This window comes from Siniperca chuatsi, linkage group LG22, assembly GCF_020085105.1.
Source record: "Siniperca chuatsi isolate FFG_IHB_CAS linkage group LG22, ASM2008510v1, whole genome shotgun sequence".
NCBI lineage: Eukaryota > Metazoa > Chordata > Actinopteri > Centrarchiformes > Sinipercidae > Siniperca > Siniperca chuatsi.
In genome coordinates, this window is record NC_058063.1 from 23,283,948 (window position 1) to 23,302,827 (window position 18,880).

At 45.0% G+C, this 18,880-nt stretch overlaps 2 protein-coding genes across 2 annotated transcripts; one reads left to right on the forward strand and one right to left on the reverse strand.

Annotated features, from left to right (window-relative positions):
- Positions 1-1,031: 1,031 nt before the first annotated feature.
- Positions 1,032-6,044, reverse strand: LOC122870280. The gene is made up of 2 exons (XM_044184408.1): positions 6,021-6,044; positions 1,032-2,239 (listed from the first exon to the last, which is right to left on the reverse strand). Exons 1-2 carry the CDS (start codon positions 6,042-6,044, stop codon positions 1,568-1,570), a joined length of 696 nt encoding a protein of 231 aa, XP_044040343.1. The 3' UTR covers positions 1,032-1,567.
- On the forward strand, positions 5,378-18,575 carry LOC122870203 (cysteinyl leukotriene receptor 2-like). Its single transcript, XM_044184192.1, has 5 exons — positions 5,378-6,162; positions 11,623-11,812; positions 14,104-14,271; positions 14,383-14,550; positions 16,438-18,575. Exons 1-5 carry the CDS (start codon positions 6,156-6,158, stop codon positions 16,943-16,945), a joined length of 1,041 nt encoding a protein of 346 aa, XP_044040127.1. The 5' UTR covers positions 5,378-6,155; the 3' UTR covers positions 16,946-18,575.
- Positions 18,576-18,880: the final 305 nt, after the last annotated feature.

The following is an 18,880-nucleotide window of genomic DNA, read 5'->3' on the forward strand; positions in this document are numbered from 1 at the left end:
TGATGAAAAGCCGATGCAGATTTTATGATTGCAGCAGGCAAATTTAGTTTTTCCGTTATTGTTCAACAGGCGGGTAAGAGCGCAGCGTTTTGCATAAGTTTCTCATACGCGCTGCATGAAGTCATATCTGCTGCAATTACACAAAAACACGTTGGCACGTTTAATCCTTAATTTGAATACAGTCATGTCGTTTACTGATTAGCACACAGACATTAACGGTCTTAATCGTGTTGACAATATATCAGTCGGCAGCTGATCGATCCATTTAATCGATCCGCTGAGATGTGACATTTGAAGATTTTAATGATGCAAAAACAAAAAGATGTGTATTTAAATCAAATTTGCCCACAGCACCCGTCCTCGTGTGCGCAGTTGTGTTATTTTAACCACATGTTTTATTTTTCTCCTGGATGATTATAATCTGTCCTGATATACTTTCACAAAAGCAAGAAATAAAAGTCATCAAGTTCTTAACTTATGATACCGGTGTCAGCAGTGTTCAAATCTTAAACTATGGGTCATTTCGGTTCCCACAGCGACGAGTCCGTCAGCAGATCAGTGTTTCGACTAACAAGTGTAGCACAGCCTTTCCATTTAATGCTACTTTATACTCTCAGAGTGAAATATTGTACTCTTAACTTTCATCTGACAGCTGGAGGCCTCGTTACTTTTAAGATTACAATTGTCCATTAATAAAACGTGTACATTTATACAATGCAATGCGTTGTTTTAAGATTACTCTAGTGGTTCCCAGTGTTTAAGGCTTGTGTCTAGTTGTCACGTTTCAGTTCCATAAAAAGAGACGTTTCCCCTCTAAACTTTATATTTAGTTTTAATTATTATTGGAGGTCTGGAGAGGTAAAACTGTCCAACATTGAACTAAAGAAGCAAAAATTAAAGAGAAGTCCAAAACCAAATTGTGTATCAGAACTTTGTTTCTTCTTCTTTCCCATTAATCATCTCACGACCCCTCAGATTTATCTGGTGACCCTTTGGAGGGGCCCGACCCCTAGGTTGGGAACCACTGGGCTAAACTAGCTAACAGTATATAAAGCAGTTTAAACGAGCTAGATAGCTAATTCTTGTCTCATTTGTGGTCCGATAAACAGTAAATTCATCAAATTCAGCGCCGCATAATCGCTATTTTCCAAGCCACTGTAGCTGTCATAACTTGCGGGACCCGCGTGAGCGAGGTTTCCATGGGAACGCTGCCGTCGAGGCTTTCATCACACGGACGTGGGCGTGGTTTCGTCTACAGTAGGCTGGAAAAACAACAGGTATATGCAGGCGTACACGTCTGTATACAGTAAATACAGCTAGCTTGGATGCTGAAATGTACGATAATATACTTATTATATCCGAAAAACACGCAGCTCTGAACCTTGACCCAACCCCCATCCTGACTCGGTGTTGCGTTTACACTTTGCTAGTCTTCCTGCTCTGTGCAGAAACAGCAGAAACAGCACCAGAGAGAACACAAAGGTAGACGCCGCCCCCAAAACACCTGACACTTTCGCTCACTGTTGTGGAGGACCTCAGTATAATAGCAACCACATTCCCACCGAGCTTAAACCACGGCGCTCCCATTATGATTGCAATGGTTCGGACGGCCCTCTGCTTTGTTTTGGTCGACCTGCGCCCTGGCCCCGCCCACGTTCCCTGGCCGCGGGCGAATCAGAACGCGGGGAACAGAACGGCTGCAGAAAGTCGTGACAGCTAAGGAGAGGATTAGCATGGAGGTGCCGGTATCAAGGTGCATAAGGAGCAGGAAACCATGTTTCTGATGTTTCTGATCCCGACCCCGCCCGCCTGCCTCAGACCCAGGTAAGTGATTGGGTGAACAACAGCCAGGTAGCGCTCCACACAGGTCAGGACGGGGAAGAGCATCCGTCCAAACCAGGTGAACGTCCCGATAAAGGCCCCCGCGGACGACATCACTGGGAGGTCGACGCAGCTGCTGCAGTAGCAGAAGGCGTACCCGAAGGCCGCAGTCCAGCTCTGTGGCCGCCGTGTTGCAGGTGAAGAAGTCGGTGTGACTCGTGACAGCCGCCGTGGAAACCGAGCGCCGTCGTCTCCATCGCCGGGATCCCAGATAGAGGACGAGGGCGGAGAGAGGGGCGACGAGGAGGACGTAGGTGGAGGCGAGGGCGGAGATGCATGTAGACGCCAGGGTCAGAGCGGTTGTGGGGAGGGAGCGAGTCGCCAGGGAAGTCGACGGACATGTTTGTAGGACGGAGGCCTGAAGAGGAGGAGGAGGAGGCCGGGATGTCGAGAGGGGAAGAAAGAGAACAATAAATAAATGATTCCAGTTTGTGTTTTATGTTATTTTTGCGTGTTCGCTGTGCAACAACCTTCCTGCAGCTCAGCGACTTCCTGTCGAGCTCTTTGTAACGTGCTTTACGAATGAAGGTTACAGCGTTTCAGCAGGAAACTGTATTGTTGTCAATACGTTTTTGGGATCTGTACAGTTCAGGTCCTATAGCTGCTATTGTTGTCTCCTTTATCTTAATGTGTCATGTTTTTATTGCCCCTAAAATCATCTTTTAACGGACGGGATAGCTGGATTCATAATAAGGCGATCGAACACCCGCCTTTGGCTGCTCGAGGCTCGTCTGGGTGTCGGCGCAGGATCTCAGGTGTTGGCTGAAGAGACGGCAGGTCCGTGCTGTTTCTCCACGTTGCAAAACCAACAGCCATCAGTTCTTGTCTTTGTGGCTCTCGCAGAACGGAAATAGCTTGTGTCACATTGTTCTTCACAGAGGTCAGAGGTCAGCTGACAGGTGGCCCCTCGTTTAAAGCAGGTATGTCGTTGTCTTCATTGTCAAATGAACAAACGAGGCGTTGTCGTTGTTTACGCAAACTGTGCAAATTTCATGCAAACTGCAGCTCTTTAAAGCCTTTTAGCGGCCGAAGAGTGAACAGATCAGATCAGCACGAAGGCTGCAGGTGAAACATAACGAGAGCTCGTTAATGTCTAAATGTGTGTCAGAGCAGGCAGGTGAGGCAGGTGAGGGTGGAGGTGAGGTGAGGCAGGTGGAGGTGAGGAAGGTGGAGGTGAGGCAGGTGAGGGTGGAGGTGAGGCAGGTGAGGGTGGAGGTGAAGCAGGTGAGGCAGGTGAGGATGGAGGTGAGGCAGATGAGGGTGGAGGTGAGGCAGGTGGAGGTGAGGCAGGTGAGGCAGGTGAAGGTGGAGGTGAGGCAGGTGGAGGTGGAGGTGAGGAAGGTGGAGGTGAGGCAGGTGAGGGTGGAGGTGAGGCAGGTGAGGGTGGAGGTGAAGCAGGTGAGGCAGGTGAGGATGGAGGTGAGGCAGATGAGGGTGGAGGTGAGGCAGGTGGAGGTGAGGCAGGTGAGGCAGGTGAAGGTGGAGGTGAGGCAGGTGGAGGTGGAGGTGAGGTGAGGCAGGTGAGGGTGGAGGTGAGGTGAGGCAGGTGAGGCAGGTGGAGGTGAGGAAGGTGGAGGTGAGGCAGGTGAGGGTGGAGGTGAGGCAGGTGAGGGTGGAGGTGAAGCAGGTGAGGCAGGTGAGGATGGAGGTGAGGCAGATGAGGGTGGAGGTGAGGCAGGTGGAGGTGAGGCAGGTGAGGCAGGTGAAGGTGGAGGTGAGGCAGGTGGAGGTGGAGGTGAGGCAGGTGAGGGGTGGAGGTGAGGTGAGGCAGGTGAGGCAGGTGGAGGTGAGGAAGGTGGAGGTGAGGCAGGTGAGGGTGGAGGTGAGGCAGGTGAGGGTGGAGGTGAAGCAGGTGAGGCAGGTGAGGATGGAGGTGAGGCAGATGAGGGTGGAGGTGAGGCAGGTGAGGCAGGTGAAGGTGGAGGTGAGGCAGGTGGAGGTGGAGGTGAGGCAGGTGAGGGTGGAGGTGAGGCAGGTGGAGGTGAGGCAGGTGAGGCAGGTGAAGGTGGAGGTGAGGCAGGTGGAGGTGAGGTGAGGCAGGTGAGGGTGGAGGTGAGGTGAGGCAGGTGGAGGTGAGGCAGGTGAGGCAGGTGAAGGTGGAGGTGAGGCAGGTGGAGGTGAGGTGAGGCAGGTGGAGGTGGAGGTGAGGCAGGTGAGGGTGGAGGTGAGGCAGGTGGAGGTGAGGCAGGTGAGGGTGGAGGTGAGGTGAGGCAGGTGAGGCAGGTGGAGGTGAGGCAGGTGAGGCAGGTGAAGGTGGAGGTGAGGCAGGTGGAGGTGAGGTGAGGCAGGTGAGGCAGGTGAGGGTGGAGGTGAGGTGAGGCAGGTGAGGGTGGAGGTGAGGCAGGTGAGGCAGGTGAGGGTGGAGGTGAGGTGAGGCAGGTGAGGGTGGAGGTGAGGTGAGGCAGGTGAGGCAGGTGAGGGTGGAGGTGAAGCAGGTTGATTTGTTGCTAAAAGTTGCTAAATGACGTTGTGATGTCACAGCATGACGACGTCATTACGTAGAAAACACAAAAATAAAAAATAAGCTCATAAATGAGATGAAAATGATTTGAAATGTGTTTGTTTTTATTCGTAAAAGTAACAACCCATTCTTCCCGATCTGAAACGCATCGAAGGCTCGTGTTGTTCGCGTTTTCCCGCCTGGCTGACGTCGTCTGATTTGACTTCACACGCTAATAACGTGAACTTAAAACTTTTAATTCCCGGGTGCTTACTGTTCCCACGTTACTGGCAATTGATTGATTTGATCTTTGATGTTTTGCTGTTCGCTCTTTCCTTTAATGCTTTTTATTTTCCGTGTGTGTGTGTGTGCGTGTGTGTGTGTGTGTGTGTGTGTGTGTGTGTGTGTGTGTGTGTGTGTGTGTGTGTGTGTGTGTGTGTGTGTGTGTGTGTGTGTGTGTGTGTGTGTGTGTGTGTGTGTGTGTGTGTGTGTGTGTGTGTGTGCGTGTGTGTGTGTGTTTATGTAACTTCGTCATGCACCCGCTCAGAGCAAAAATGATGTAAAACATGTTTGGATAACACCATCGTGCGCCTGTTCTGTTTAAACAGCTGGATCTTCACACCGCAGCTGCTGGTTTCCCTGTTTGTCTCAGGATCGATCTGAAGATCTTATTGATTAGCTTCTTCTTAAAAAGCCTTTTCATCGGAGAGCAGATCCTGATCTCACCTGAGCTGTCTGTTTATTTTATTGTTTTTTTATTTATTTCACCACTCCCTGTGGTGTTTTATCTCTCTCTGTGAAGCGCTTTGTACTTTGTTTCGATAAGAGCTCTATAAATAAAGTTTATTACAGTCTGTGTTTAATACTCCTGTGCATGTTAGTTTTTCCTATTTATTGATATTGATATTATATTCCTCCATTACTGCTGTGCAATATCTTAATAATCTCAATAAGCTACACTTAACTCGACAGTACATGCACCACTGCTTTATTACTTATTACTTATATTATTATACTGTATTATCATCAGCCGGTAAACCCACCTGGTACTTCATTTACTTTCTGACCTGTTTTTATAGTTTTGATAGTGTTTTATATTGTTTGCCAGTACTTTCTCCTGTGTGCACTGACGTAAAGACGAAAAGCAAACTGATACAAGTGCACATGAAACATAACTATCAACCTGTAAATCCACTTTTGTACTTACACTTATTTTAGCTTATCTTTTAAACTTATATCCACTTTGTACTTAATATATCCGAGCTGTATTATAGTGCGTTATATTTTGATTTACTTAGTAAAAGACGAGCCGCTGTAACAAAGAGTTTCCCTTCAGGATCGATAAAGTCTTTCTGATTCTGCGGATCATTGTGATCACTCTGGTTGTGATCTGAGCGCAGAGCCTGATTCCGAACAGGAGAGCCTGATTTTGCGGTTCTGTAAGCGGTGCGTGAAGATGAGGTTTTGGGTTTCAGAAAACGTGTTTTAGCAGTTGAGGAAAAACTGTGTTGTGATCGCCTCGCGAGCACGCCGACTAACGAGGCGAAACATACGTGGAGAGAGGTTTCAGGAAACTTGTTTAGGAAAACTTATGTGATCTGCGTTAGAGTTCAGACAGTGAGGAAGTTTTGAGTGTGTGCTGGCTTTCTGCCGGTGTGTGTGTGTGTGTGTGTGTGTGTGTGTGTGTGTCTACGCCTACTTCCATGGAATTCCTGCCGAGCATCTCACACACCCACAGACAGTTTCACAGGAGGATTTGAATGCCGAGCGACAGACGGAGCGGAGGCGAACATGAACGAACCGACAGCTGCAGGAGAGCTGAAGCCGTGACGGGATGAACGGTGAGTGACAGCTTTCAAAACAAAACGAGTTCGAGTTCAGATCCCGTCCAGGTCTCAGACCACATTCTCTAAACTCAGGGCCTTAAATGGTGCACAGGATTGTTTCTCACGCGTTCAGCTGCGGTTTCTCGGTGCTCTGTTCTGTATGTGTGCTACTATGGCAACACTTGTTTCAGTTGACTGGCTTTTAAAACAGAAGTCTTAACTCTGAACTCGCTGGCTCCCCGGACTCGGTGGAAACCTGTCTCTGCGTTGTTTTGCTCTGAACTCTTCAGCCGAACTGCAGGATGAAGAGTTCCCGTGTGAACCACTGAGGAACTGAAGCTAAATGAGAATGAAAACTCTAAATAGCAATAAAAAAACCACTTAAGTTAACTTAAGTTAAATAAACTGTTTACAAACCCAGTGAATTATTGACATGCTCGTGAAAAGCAGAAGGTTTGTCATCACCGGGCAGAGCAGCCGGATCTTCCATCCCCTGTTGGTCGCTGAGGTCAAACGTTAGCGTGAACTATCTTCCAGCATCAGCAACAATATAAACACAAACCCGCGAGGAGGTCAGAGGTCACAGCAGTCAGGTCACAGCCGTGCTGCGCTCAAGTGTTTGTATATTTCGGGAGAAATCTGTGGGAATTTCACGTAAACATCGTTCGCAATTGGCTGTTGAGAGGAGACGAGTCAGAGCCACGGATGGCCGCTTGGCTTTTAGAAATGGTTGTATCCTGTCAACGCCATTTTCAGCCGAAACAACGGCTCTAATACAGGTTTTTAACAACAACTGAAGAAAATGTTTATTATACTCAGAATCCGTCCATGGTCCAGTGTAGCTACAACTAAGCTCCTTTGTACGAAAACGCCTGACACAGTGCCAGACAAAAACGAGAGACAGGGACGAGCTGCTCACCCTGGACAACCGTTAACGGGATGTAACTGGCAGCAGAGGGGAAATCAACAATCTGACCACAATCTGATCAATCTACGAGTCTTCACAACGCAAAACTGGGCCCAGAGGCTCAATCCCACCGGCTCAGGTGTTCCTCCACACCTGTTTAAATCGCTGAAACAGGTGGAGAAGCGGGTGAAGATTCAGAAGTCTGGAAACGTGCTGTAGAAATCCCGCGTAGCGCTCAGCTGGAGGGCGAATCACACCACGATCCGAAGCCGAACAAAGAACGCGTTTACTTTTACTTCCTTAACTTTTCCCGATGAAGTCTGAGGACCGAGATGTTGCTGATGGAGCGAGTGAAAGCAGTAAAGTCTCTGAAACAGAAATCATATCAGCAAAATGCACTTAAAATATCAAAAGTAATAATTACGCAGGACGGCCCCTTTCACTGTGTTATTTTATCAAAGATTATTACGATTGATGCATTATTATGTAAATACAGTTCTTATTCTGGTCTTTGGTGGGTGTTTGCACATGCTTTTTAATGGAAAGCGCATTGATCTTTAATTTATTCATTTATTTAACACTATTATTTTTTTCTATTTTATATATTGTTGGGCGATTTAATCTAAAACAGTGCGTCATATTTTATAAACAGATCATAGACATCAGTCATAATTAAACATGACGCACATGACCACAAGAAGTGGAAATATAGGTCATTTTACTTCTTTGAACAAACGATTAAAAGCTTTTAATCACACCAGCATTCAAAGACGCAGCCAAATCACGTGGGGGAAAAACATTTCTGGATGTCTGAAGGGGAAAAAACAACAATACATTGACTGTAAAAATTCCCCATGTTAAAAAATATCAAGTCGCGATGAGTTGACATTAATAATTCGTTTTAGCCATAATATTATCTTTCACACGGAAACCTTCTCAGCGCACTGAACTTCCTCCAGGAAACACTAACTTTGAACTGATGTTAACAAATGCTTTCCCTCCTCTTCACCAGAATACTACATGAGATCTAAAATTAGAAAACACAGAGTACATCATATATTCAAAAATGTACTTTTAATTAGATAAGCAGGCAAATTTACATACCAGGAAAGAGGTGTTTTTTCTCTGCAGGTGACTGGCTGGTGTTTATATAATGAAAGCAGCTTTGTTTGAAACTGGCCGACTGGTTTGGCCTGGTTTACATACCACACACACACACACACACACACACACACACACACACACAGACACGTTTCCATCACTTCAGAGGACATTACATTGACCTACATTACTTTCCTGGAGACTTACCCCAACCCTGACTGTAACCGCTACTTGCCCAAGCTTAAACTTTGAAACACGTCTTCACCCTAAAACTGAATGATTTACGTTATGGGGGACCTGTCCCCATAAGGAATGCGAGTCCCCACAGCGTGACTGTGTAAACAGATTCATGTCTCCACAACATTAGTAATACCTCCTAAGTTTCCTGGTGGTTTTGGTCTGTTGTGTGTTTAGGTTCAGACAGAGATTCTGGGCTCTGATGACTGAAAAGTTACAGGACTGTTTACAGTGTGTTTCAGCCTGCAGTCACTCTGTGTTTAACTGTATGTGTGTATTAGAGCTGGAACAGCAGTATACTGGTTACCATTAGTTTTTATAGAAACAACACGTATTCTGTATTACTGTGACTGAAGTACGGGAGGCGGAGAACTCCGTGATGTTTTTGACGGTGTTGGATGGTCATTTCAAGTGAGTTGTCATGAAGTCTCTGATAACTGATTCTGGTGTGTTGGGTGATTTTTCCGGGACACCTAAGATGATAATAATAATAATAATAATTATAATAATAATAATAATAAAACTTTATTTATAGAGCACTTATCAAAACAAAGTACAAAGTGCTTCACAACAAGAGAAATAAAATACACAAAAGCAATAAAATAAACAGTTCAGGTAAAATCAGGATCTGCTTTCAGATAAAAATGTGTTTTGAGACGAGACTTAAACGAAGACTCTGACTCAGACAACCTGATGTCTTCGGGCAGGTTGTTCCAGAGCCTCGGGGCCCTGATGGCAAAAGCTCTGTCCCCCTTAGTTTCCATCCTGGACTCAGGAGCAGACAGGAGACCCCTGCCCGAAGATCTCAGACTACGTGAAGGTTCATAAGGGATTACAAGGTCTAAAATATGATCTGGAGCCATGAAGAGCCTTAAAAGTAATCAACAAGATCTTAAAATCAGTCCTGAAACCAACAGGGAGCCGATGTAAAGAGGCTGAACCAGGTGTGACGTGGTCCTGGTTTACAGCCGAGCAGCTGAGTCCTGTACAGTCTGCAGTCTGTCAGAGTTTTTAGATTAAGGCAAGTGAACAGGCCGTTACAGTAATCGAGGCGTGAGGAGATAAAAGCATGCACAACAGTTTCTGCATCACTAAGATTTAAAATAGATCAGATTTTTGATTCTGAGGTGATAAGAACATGACTGGACGAGCTGAGTGATATGTTGCTCAAAACATAAATTTGACACCGAGATTTCTTGCAACAGGATGAGGTTGAGGTTGCCGCGCATGGAACAGGTTTGCAGGTCTAGAATAGTTTCTTTCATCAGCGTATTTTCTTTAGTGATGCATGCATTTGTTCATGGACTGCTGTAACAAAGGTTTGTCATTCCTGCTTTGATTTTTGCAGTATCACGATGTTATGGGCAAATTCCAGGCTACTGCGTACGTCTTTTACTTCCTCGTGTAGTGATACTCGAAGATCCAGTTATTTGTTTATGCTGACCAGCAGACGAACCTCCGTTTCCGTGGTTTGTAGATTGTCAGTGTCTGCTGAGGAGTCTCTCTTTTTCCTTTTGGATGGGTTTCCTTAATCCGGGTCCATGTTGTATTGCAGGTGGTAATAGTGGTCGATGAATCCTCCACTGTAAAGTTGTTCTGTTTCGAGTTGGCAGTAGTTGGAAGCAGAAAAAAAACAAGCGTTTTAGAATGGCCGAGTCAAACCCAGACCTGAATCCAATGGAAATGTTCTGGAAATACCTGAAGAGACCAGTTCATGCAAGGAAGCCCACCGACATCACTGAGTTGAAGCAGTTTTGTGAGGAGGAATGGGACAAAATTCCTCCAAGCCGATGTGTGGCACTGATACAGGAACAGTTACAGAAAATGTTTGGTTGAAGTTATTGCTGCTCAAGGGGGTTACACTAGGCACTGAGAGCAAAGGTTCACATTTGTTGAACTGGGTCCTCTGCGTGTATTTTGAAGACTTAGAAGATCTGATCACATTCATGCAGAAATAAAGAAACTTCTAAAGGGTGCTCAGTACAATTCTAGCAGCACTGTATAAAGTCAGTGTGTTGTGTCTCCTCGTCATGTTTTATCAGTTCCAACAAACTTTTCTCCTCTAAACTTCCCACATGGGAATTTCAATAATTTTTCAAATGATCAATATTTCACAAATAACAGCAAAGATGAGAGAAAAGTCCAAAAACTGAAAACAGATTTGTGAATAATAACTTTGTTTTTCTTCTTTTCGCTCTCCTGTAAATAAAGCAGTTAAAACTAGCTAACTGTATATAAAGTAGTTAAAACTAGCTAACTGTATATAAAGCAGTTAAAACTAGCTAACAGTATATAAAGCAGTTAAAACTAGCTAACCGTATGTAAAGCAGTTAAAACTAGCTAACCGTATGTAAAGTAGTTAAAACTAGCTAACCGTATGTAAAGCAGTTAAAACTAGCTAACTGTATATAAAGTAGTTAAAACTAGCTAACAGTATATAAAGTTGTTAAAACTAGCTAACTGTATATAAAGTAGTTAAAACTAGCTAACAGTATATAAAGCAGTTAAAACTAGCTAACTGTATATAAAGTAGTTAAAACTAGCTAACCGTATATAAAGCAGTTAAAACTAGCTAACCGTATATAAAGTAGTTAAAACTAGCTAACCGTATATAAAGTAGTTAAAACTAGCTAACTGTATATAAAGCAGTTAAAACTAGCTCCACCTCGAGCAGCTACGACAGTAAAATGCTGCTCTAACGTTGATGCACAGACAATCTAATAATGTCAGATAGAATCAGATATTCAATTCAATTCAGTTTTATTTATATGGCGCCAATTCATAACAGAAGTTACCTCATTGCATTTTTCCTATAGAGCAGGTCTAGACCGAACTCTTTATAATACTTTTTACAGAGACCCAACAAATCCCACCATGAGCAAGCACTTGGCCACAGTGGCAAGGAAAAACTTCCTTTAAGAGGCAGAAACCTCGAGCAGAACCAGACTCAATGGTGGGCGGCCATCCGCAAAAGTCGCAGGAGACATTTTACTGCAGAACGAACACTTTTACTGTAGTAATGTATTATCAGCTAATACTTTCATTTTAAGTACATTTAGCTGATAATAATTTGCCCCCCTCTACTTTCATAATATCAGTTATGTGGGTTTATAAAAGTTTTGATACGCTCAACATGCAGCCTTTATCGTGAGTTATTGTGATTTTTTTTGTGTGTCAATAAATTCTGTGTATTTAAATATATATACTGTGCGTGTGTGTGTTTTTTGTAGAACACTTGCTGACCAATCCTGGCGGAGGTGGCAACAACACCTCGGTGACCATGGAGCTTGTGAAATGTTTCCATGATGACGACGCGTTCAAGTACCGCGCCTACACCTTCACCTACCTGCTGCTCTTTCCTGTGGCGTTTCTCTGCAACATCGGAGCGCTGGCCGTCTTTTTCATGCAGAGCACCCGCAGGTAACACGCATCTCTATCTTTGTGAGGTCTCTCCACTGACTTCCATTCAGTCTGGAGCCCTTTTAATGACATCATCATTATAATGGCACCCGACTGGAGGTTCTTTAAAAGGTGCGTTATTGGTGTCTTCTTGCAGTCTTTGTATTCAGCCTTTTTTTATCTTGTGTGATAAGTTTGTTTGTGTTTAACAGATGTTTGGTTTTGTTTGTATGGCGATGGTGGAAATGCATCTGTTGAACTGTGCATAAATGAGAAATATTAGGGTGGTGCTCTCTGTCTCCATTAGTCATCAGCGGATTGAAGAAGAACCTGTTTTTTCCCCCGAGCTTCAATCCATCAGTGGACGTCAGATCTATTTTAGGTTTTTTTGTGCGCGTGTTTGGTTTGTTTTCAGTGCAGCAGAATGTCGCACAGCAACTTTTACTTTTCAGTAGAGGTGTGCTGAGCCGCTCGCAGGGATCAGTGTCGGGGCGCTCGTTTTAACGGATCGGTAAAGCCAATCAAATGCTGATCATTTCTTTATTGCACTCTCTTGTACTCTGCCTTTACCACAACCGGTTCTACCAAGATTAGTGTGTGAATGTGAAAAACTATCTGGGCACACTGTAAGGGACTCTGAGTGTCTCTCCGAGAGCATTGTGGGTAGTGAAGTCCTTTAAATATAATGTAAGGCATCTGGCCTCTAATCTTCTTTACTTCACAAATCAAATATTCAAACGAAGTGTACAGTCTTCTATTGACTCAATATTCCCCACATTAACTGTTTTACATGGATTATTAACTTATTAACAAAAAAATCAGTTTCATCAAAGTAAAGTCACGACGCTGAGCTCGGACGCTGAGGTTAGCCAAACAGATTCGCTAAACTCCAACACTAACAGCTCTTTTATCTCTCCTCTGGTTATCAGAGCTCCGTGTAGAAAACGTTCAGGTCGCAGCTTCTCACCAACGTCTCCGCCGGCGGCTCAGATCAGCCGTTGCTAATTGATGTAATGAATTGATGACAAAATGAAACCTGTCTGTTGTCAGTTTGTGTGTCTGAACTCGACCAAAGATCACTTGTGAGGGAAGAAGCTCCAGCAGGTTGTGTCACATCACTTTCAGGCGTTCTCCCAGTTAATCTTTCATTCATGTCAGATCAATAAGTTAAGTTGATAAACTTAATTGTGTTGAGCCACCTTCAGTATTTGGTAAAAAACGAGGTTCGGTATCTACAGGTACGGACTCCGGGCTGCAGGCGTAACAGAGGCTTGAACGCAGGACATGAGCAGCGTCGCGACTTTAACAATCTGACAGAGGAACAAGGCGTCCGGGCCGGCATATACAGTGAGGTGCAGGTGAGGAGGTGAAAGAGGAAACAGGTGTGAAAATGGGTGGGGCAATCAGGTGACGGGAGGAAGGAGGGAAAGTCCCGGAGAGGAGGCACACAAGGATATAAACATACGCAAACATCCCATCATAACATGATCAAAACTGCGATACGACTCAGAACCAGGAAAGTACGGCTCGAGTTCGAGGCCCGTCCAGGCTGTTGGATGTAAATCCAGATGTTTGCTCCAGCATGCACAGCTGTCAGAAACACCCACTGTGTTGAAACGCTGACCACACAAAGCTGCGAGTGCGTTACCTGTGCAGCCACGGTGCAAACAAGCTGCAGCCGGAAGCTTTAATTCAGTGATACATGAGCCGCTGTCGGCAGGCGGACCTCCACCTCCACTGTGCTGCTGTCCCATGAGAACTCCACTCCCTAATGTATCTGCACACACTCTGCTGCTGTCAGCATTTACACCACAGCCTGTAAAAGCTCTCTCACCTGTTCCAACCTTTAACCACTGGACAGCACGATTCAGACGTGTCCAGGTTTTCAAGTCAACATCTTTAAATATCTTCCAAAAAAAAATGTAAACAACAGATGAAAAAACCCTCCCAGTTTCCCGGGAATCCACATTAGATAGCAGTGGCGGACTCAGGCTGTGTGAGGGGCAACATGGCGATGGCCGCCGGGCTCGCCCACACTCAAAGCTCTGAGCAACACTGGGAGTGTCGATCGTTACAGATACGGTTAATTTGCTCACAACATATGAACGTCAGGAGATTTAAACAACCGTCCGTGGGTCGGGCGAGTGATGTGGAGAAGCTCTGATCTGTCCTGGAACACCGGCCCCAGATCACAGCAGCATCCGGTGGCCATCGGAGGAACTGCAGCGTTTAAGATCCAGTCAGTGTGCTCGCCAACATGGCTGCCCTCCTCGCAGCCCTGCTCTGACTCTCTCTTCATGTTTCCCCTCCAGGAGCTCCGCCTCCTGCGTGGTCATGATGAACCTCGCCCTATCAGACGGCAGCTTCTCCCTCACCCTCCCGCTGCGATTGGCCTACTACTTCAGGGGCGGGGTGTGGGAGTTCCCTGATTGGCTGTGCCGACTGTGCGTCTACGGCTTCTACGTCAACCTGTACACAAGGTAACACACACACACACACACACACACACACACACACACACACACACACACACACACACACGATCGTGACGAAAAGATAAAATGACTGAAGTGCCACTCTTCCTCCCTCAGCATCCTCTTCCTCACTCTACTGAGCGTGCTCCGTTGGCTCGCCGTGGCCCGGCCCCTAGGTCACCGTGCGCAGGCCACGCCCACTCGGGCCTTACTGGTGTGTGTGGGAGTCTGGCTGTTTGTGGGCGTGTCCTCCGCCCCCTTCCTGTCCAATGGGGTGACAAACAGGTGAGAGTCGCTCACCTCAACATTTTATTGATCTGAAATCGGTTGTAGATTTAAAAATTAAATACTTTAAAAAACTAAAACTTTTTAAAATTTAATATTTAAAATGTGTGAAAAGCTATAAAAATATATAATATAATAATAATTGTTGTTTATTTTTAACTTCATGACCTTTTTGTAAACTTTATCTTTTCATCTTTTTAGCTTTTTTATTTAAATAATTTATTTCTAATTTTTTTACTTTTTTTTTACTTTATCTCCTTTTTAATGTTTTCACTTAATTTAACTTACGTACTTACTTACGCTAATGTTTTTACCTAAAACACTTTAGTAATTTATGCGACTTAAATAGGTTTAAAAACATCCTAAATAAATCAAATAAATAAAGTACTGAACTATTTTTTTATTTATTGAATCACTGAAACTTTTTCTTAACGTCATCTTCAAAGATACATTTCTTTTGTCTCCAAAACCGTCGTCCCGATAAAGTTAAAGTACATCCATCAGTTGTTCGATTGATTTCTTTCCTTCCAGGCAGTTTCACTTCATTTCTATGAAAACTGATCACGTAGAAATGAACTGAAGCAATGGCTTCTCGAAGGAGACAAATCCGTCTGAACACTGCAGGAAGGTTTGGAAAACATCTGAAGGATCTCGGGGAGAAAGAAATTCTCCAGCTGCTGCGTCTGAATTCATGGGTTTCTGTAAACACAGAACATGACTGAAAGATAAGGAACAGGAGAGTAGAACTGCTTTTAATGGTCTGAATCTGCTTCATTAGCCAGCGGTGTTTCACATTTCACATCAGCAGTGAGTAGTGCTGCAAGACTGTGCCGTCGTTTTGGGATTAGTAAGAAACTTTATCAGTATAGGACCTTCCTCACACAATTTAAAAAGTGTTTCTGGAGGCTGTGAACCCGCAAAGAATCATCACCAGCTCTGCAGAGCCTCAGACCGGCTGTCCTCATCCGAAAAGTGATCATTCGTACGAGCTCTAGTGGCTTCAGTGATTATGACGGGATCAGATGAGCATCACAGTCCACGTAGGGAGGTGGACGAGTTAAACACAGGACTTTGACCCGGGAGGCCGGGGTTCGTGTCCCGTGTGAAACAGAAAGTCAACGTTAAGTTATTTTAAGAAACGTAGGCAAGTTAATTCACGCGATTTACTTATTTTAACCGTAACCGTGAGCTTTTTTTAAAACCGAACCAAACTGCGACCGTGTCACAACGTTAACCACGTGTTTAATGTTACCATGACGACGATGGTCCGGTACACCTGTTGCCGGCTGCTGGACGTTCGTAGGATTATGGTGCATTACTTTTCGTAAGATGTCTACGAACCGTTGCATGAGGATACGATGCAGACAGACGCAGTCAGAGAGCAGCTGCTGAACGTAGCGGAGCATCTAGCTGCTAAAGAGCCAGATGTTTCCCTCAGCAGCTGCTGGAGACCAAACACAGAGCTGACGGAGAGAAGACCGGACCGACGTCCATCAGGAGACACAGACACACCTCCTGATGAAGCGTCATGTCGCCCTGTAGCTGCTGGAGGCGGAAGCAGAAAGCTAAAGTTAGCATCATCTACTTTATAAGATGATCATCTGTCGTCAAAAAACAGCTAACGCCGCTTTAATGAAGCGAACGACTTGAAGACTTTTACGACACTGATGGTGGAAAACTTGTCCATCATCTATTCAACACTTTCTCTGCAGCTACTGGCCAAATCTGAGTGAGTTTTTAACGACTCCGTGACCTTTCCTTTAGCGCCACCCTCAGGACAAACTCGACCTTTGTAGCTCCACTAATAAGACTAAGAAAATAATTATTAATAAAAAGGTATTTACAGTGATGACATTTGACATTTGCTTGTCTTTCTGTCTCTTTCAGGGCGGGGTTCCCTCGTTGCTTCGAGCCGTCTAACCCCTCCTCTTGGGGGCGTGTCCTGATCTTAAACTACGTGGCGTTGGCTCTCGGCTTCCTCCTCCCTTTCCTCACAATCATCAGTTGCTACAGCAGTCTCGTGCGACGCCTGACGGCCCGCTCTGGCCTCCACGGCAGCGGTCGCCGTCGCAACAGACATCGCTCGGTGCACCTGGTCGCCATGGTGACAGCGACCTTCCTGCTCTGCTTCCTGCCCTATCACGTGATTCGATCTCTGCACCTGCACGCCGTGTGCGGCGGCTGGAACTGTGACGTCACGGTGGCGCTACAGCGGGCGGTGGTGGTGACGCTGTGTCTGGCGGCGTCCAACAGTGTGGTGAACCCGCTGCTGTATTACTACTCCACCAGGACGTTCAGGGACAACATGAGGGACGCTCATTCCTCTCTGCTGTCCAGCAGGGGGGGGTCCTTCAAGTCTGGACTGGCTCTGATCAGGAGAAGGAACACCAACTGAGACCCGGAAGGTCATCGGAGTCAGATCTGCGGCAAAAAAAAAACTCAATGAAAACAATTATTTATAGCATTCTTTTGAAAAATAAAGGCGTCACGTTTCCTGCCTTGTATAGAAGAAGAGAAACCGGTGGACGCATGAGACCGAAATCTCTGGCAGCTCTGCAGACAGTGTGATCGCATGTGATGGGGAGGGGCGGGACGGTCACCCCACAACAGATTTGATTGGATAAATGAACGTATAGACCCCTGAGTGAGGGAAAGAGGAGGTTTCTGTTAACAACATAACAACCTGTCCAATGTCCTTTGATCCAAACTGAAAGTACATTACGTCTGCTGATGTTCTACGTGTCCTCGTGTTCAGACTCAGACCAGCAGCGAACGTATCTGCTGTTTGTGTTTTTAAAGCTTCACGTCGGAGATTTGTATGCGTGTGAACGACTGAATGTTACGTGCAAACATGTGATGTGTTTTCCAGCGAATATTAAGTTTATTTGGTAAGAGATCGTTTCCGTCACACAGACTGGAAACATCAAAAGATCCCACAGGACACATCTTCTTCTCTTCTCTCCTTTGATGCTGCATATTTTTGTTTATTTTTACAGAAACAGAAAAATCCTTATTTCTGGGAGTAGTAATCTCTTGTGGCGTGTTTCCTGAGAAGGAGCCAGTACATAAAGCCGTGGCTGCTCGCTTCCCTCAACTCACCAACTCTCCGCTGTCGTTTAGATGCACCTCCACTGAAATATGAAGAAATATCTAATATAGATGACAGCTGATTATAGCTCTGACAGAAGGCCTTTCAGTCGGCGTGACGTCGTCTTCAGGCTCCGAAGATATTAGAGGAACAATAATAATAATAATAATAATAATAATAACTGAGGACAGCAGCTGAGCCGAGAGCATATTTTATGAAGAAACATGAATAGTTAGCTGGTGCTGCCATTCCTGTTTAGTTTGTAACTAAGTACATTTAGTATTTCCATTTTATGCACCTTTTACACTTCTACTACATCTCAGTTCAACTATCGGACTTTTCACTTCACTGACGGCTTCAGTTACTTCACAGATCGCAGTGTTTCATCCCCTTCCTGTCCGGTGGAAACCTCGTATCTCCAGGTGTTAGTGACGAGCTGAAGGATGAAGAGTTTCCTTCATGTGCTGAGGAAACTCCTCCTCCTCCTGAAGCTGAATAAACTCTTTAACCCCCCCTCGGATCAGCTGGGAAACGCTTCGTCACAGAGCTGAAAACAGGCTGTTTCTCTGATACGTGGTTCTCGCAGGACGGCGACGCTGCAAACACGTGATGACCTTATAGACCATGATGCATTGCTGCAGGTTAAACTGCCCAACAGGATATAAAGCAGTTAAAATGAGCTCAACCTGAAACATCTGCAGCAGTAAAATGCAACACACACATGAATGCAGAAACATCAGATATAATAAACACTGACAGGAAGCGTTTTACTGCACAGGGACGACTCTTAATAAGTATATTTAATACTAATAATACTTTTACTTAAGGTTTTGAATGCAGGACTTTTACGTGTAGTGGAGTATTTGCACAGTGTGGTGTCGGTACTTTTGCACTGAATATTTCAGTTATTCAAATTCAATAAAACTAACGGTGTATATTGTAGTCTACTTTGATTTCTGTTGCCACGGTGATGGTATTATTTTTTCCTTTTTAGAGATATTAAAAAGGTCTTAAAAGTCATTAAAATGAGCAGATACTCTGCTTATATCTCAGTGAATCAATAATTTGGGGGTTTTGTACTGTTGATTGGACACAACAAGATATTTGGAGACGTCACATTGGGCTTTAAGACATTTTACAGGTATTTTACAGTATTTTGTCACATTTTATAGGCCGAATGAACAATCGGTTATTCAAGAAAGTAATGGGAAGATGAATCGCTGATGAAAATAATTGTTAGCC

Bases quoted from the DNA above. Each gene is read 5' to 3' on its own strand.
- LOC122870280 (XM_044184408.1), bottom strand. From the start codon at position 6,044: ATGCTCGGCAGGAATTCCATGGAA. The intron at 2,240-6,020 runs GTAGGCGTAGAC...CCTCCTCTTCAG, and splicing joins TCGGCAGGAATTCCATGGAA to GCCTCCGTCCTACAAACATG.
- LOC122870203 (XM_044184192.1), top strand. The intron at 11,813-14,103 runs GTAACACGCATC...TTTCCCCTCCAG, and splicing joins TTCATGCAGAGCACCCGCAG to GAGCTCCGCCTCCTGCGTGG. The intron at 14,551-16,437 runs GTGAGAGTCGCT...TGTCTCTTTCAG, and splicing joins TCCAATGGGGTGACAAACAG to GGCGGGGTTCCCTCGTTGCT.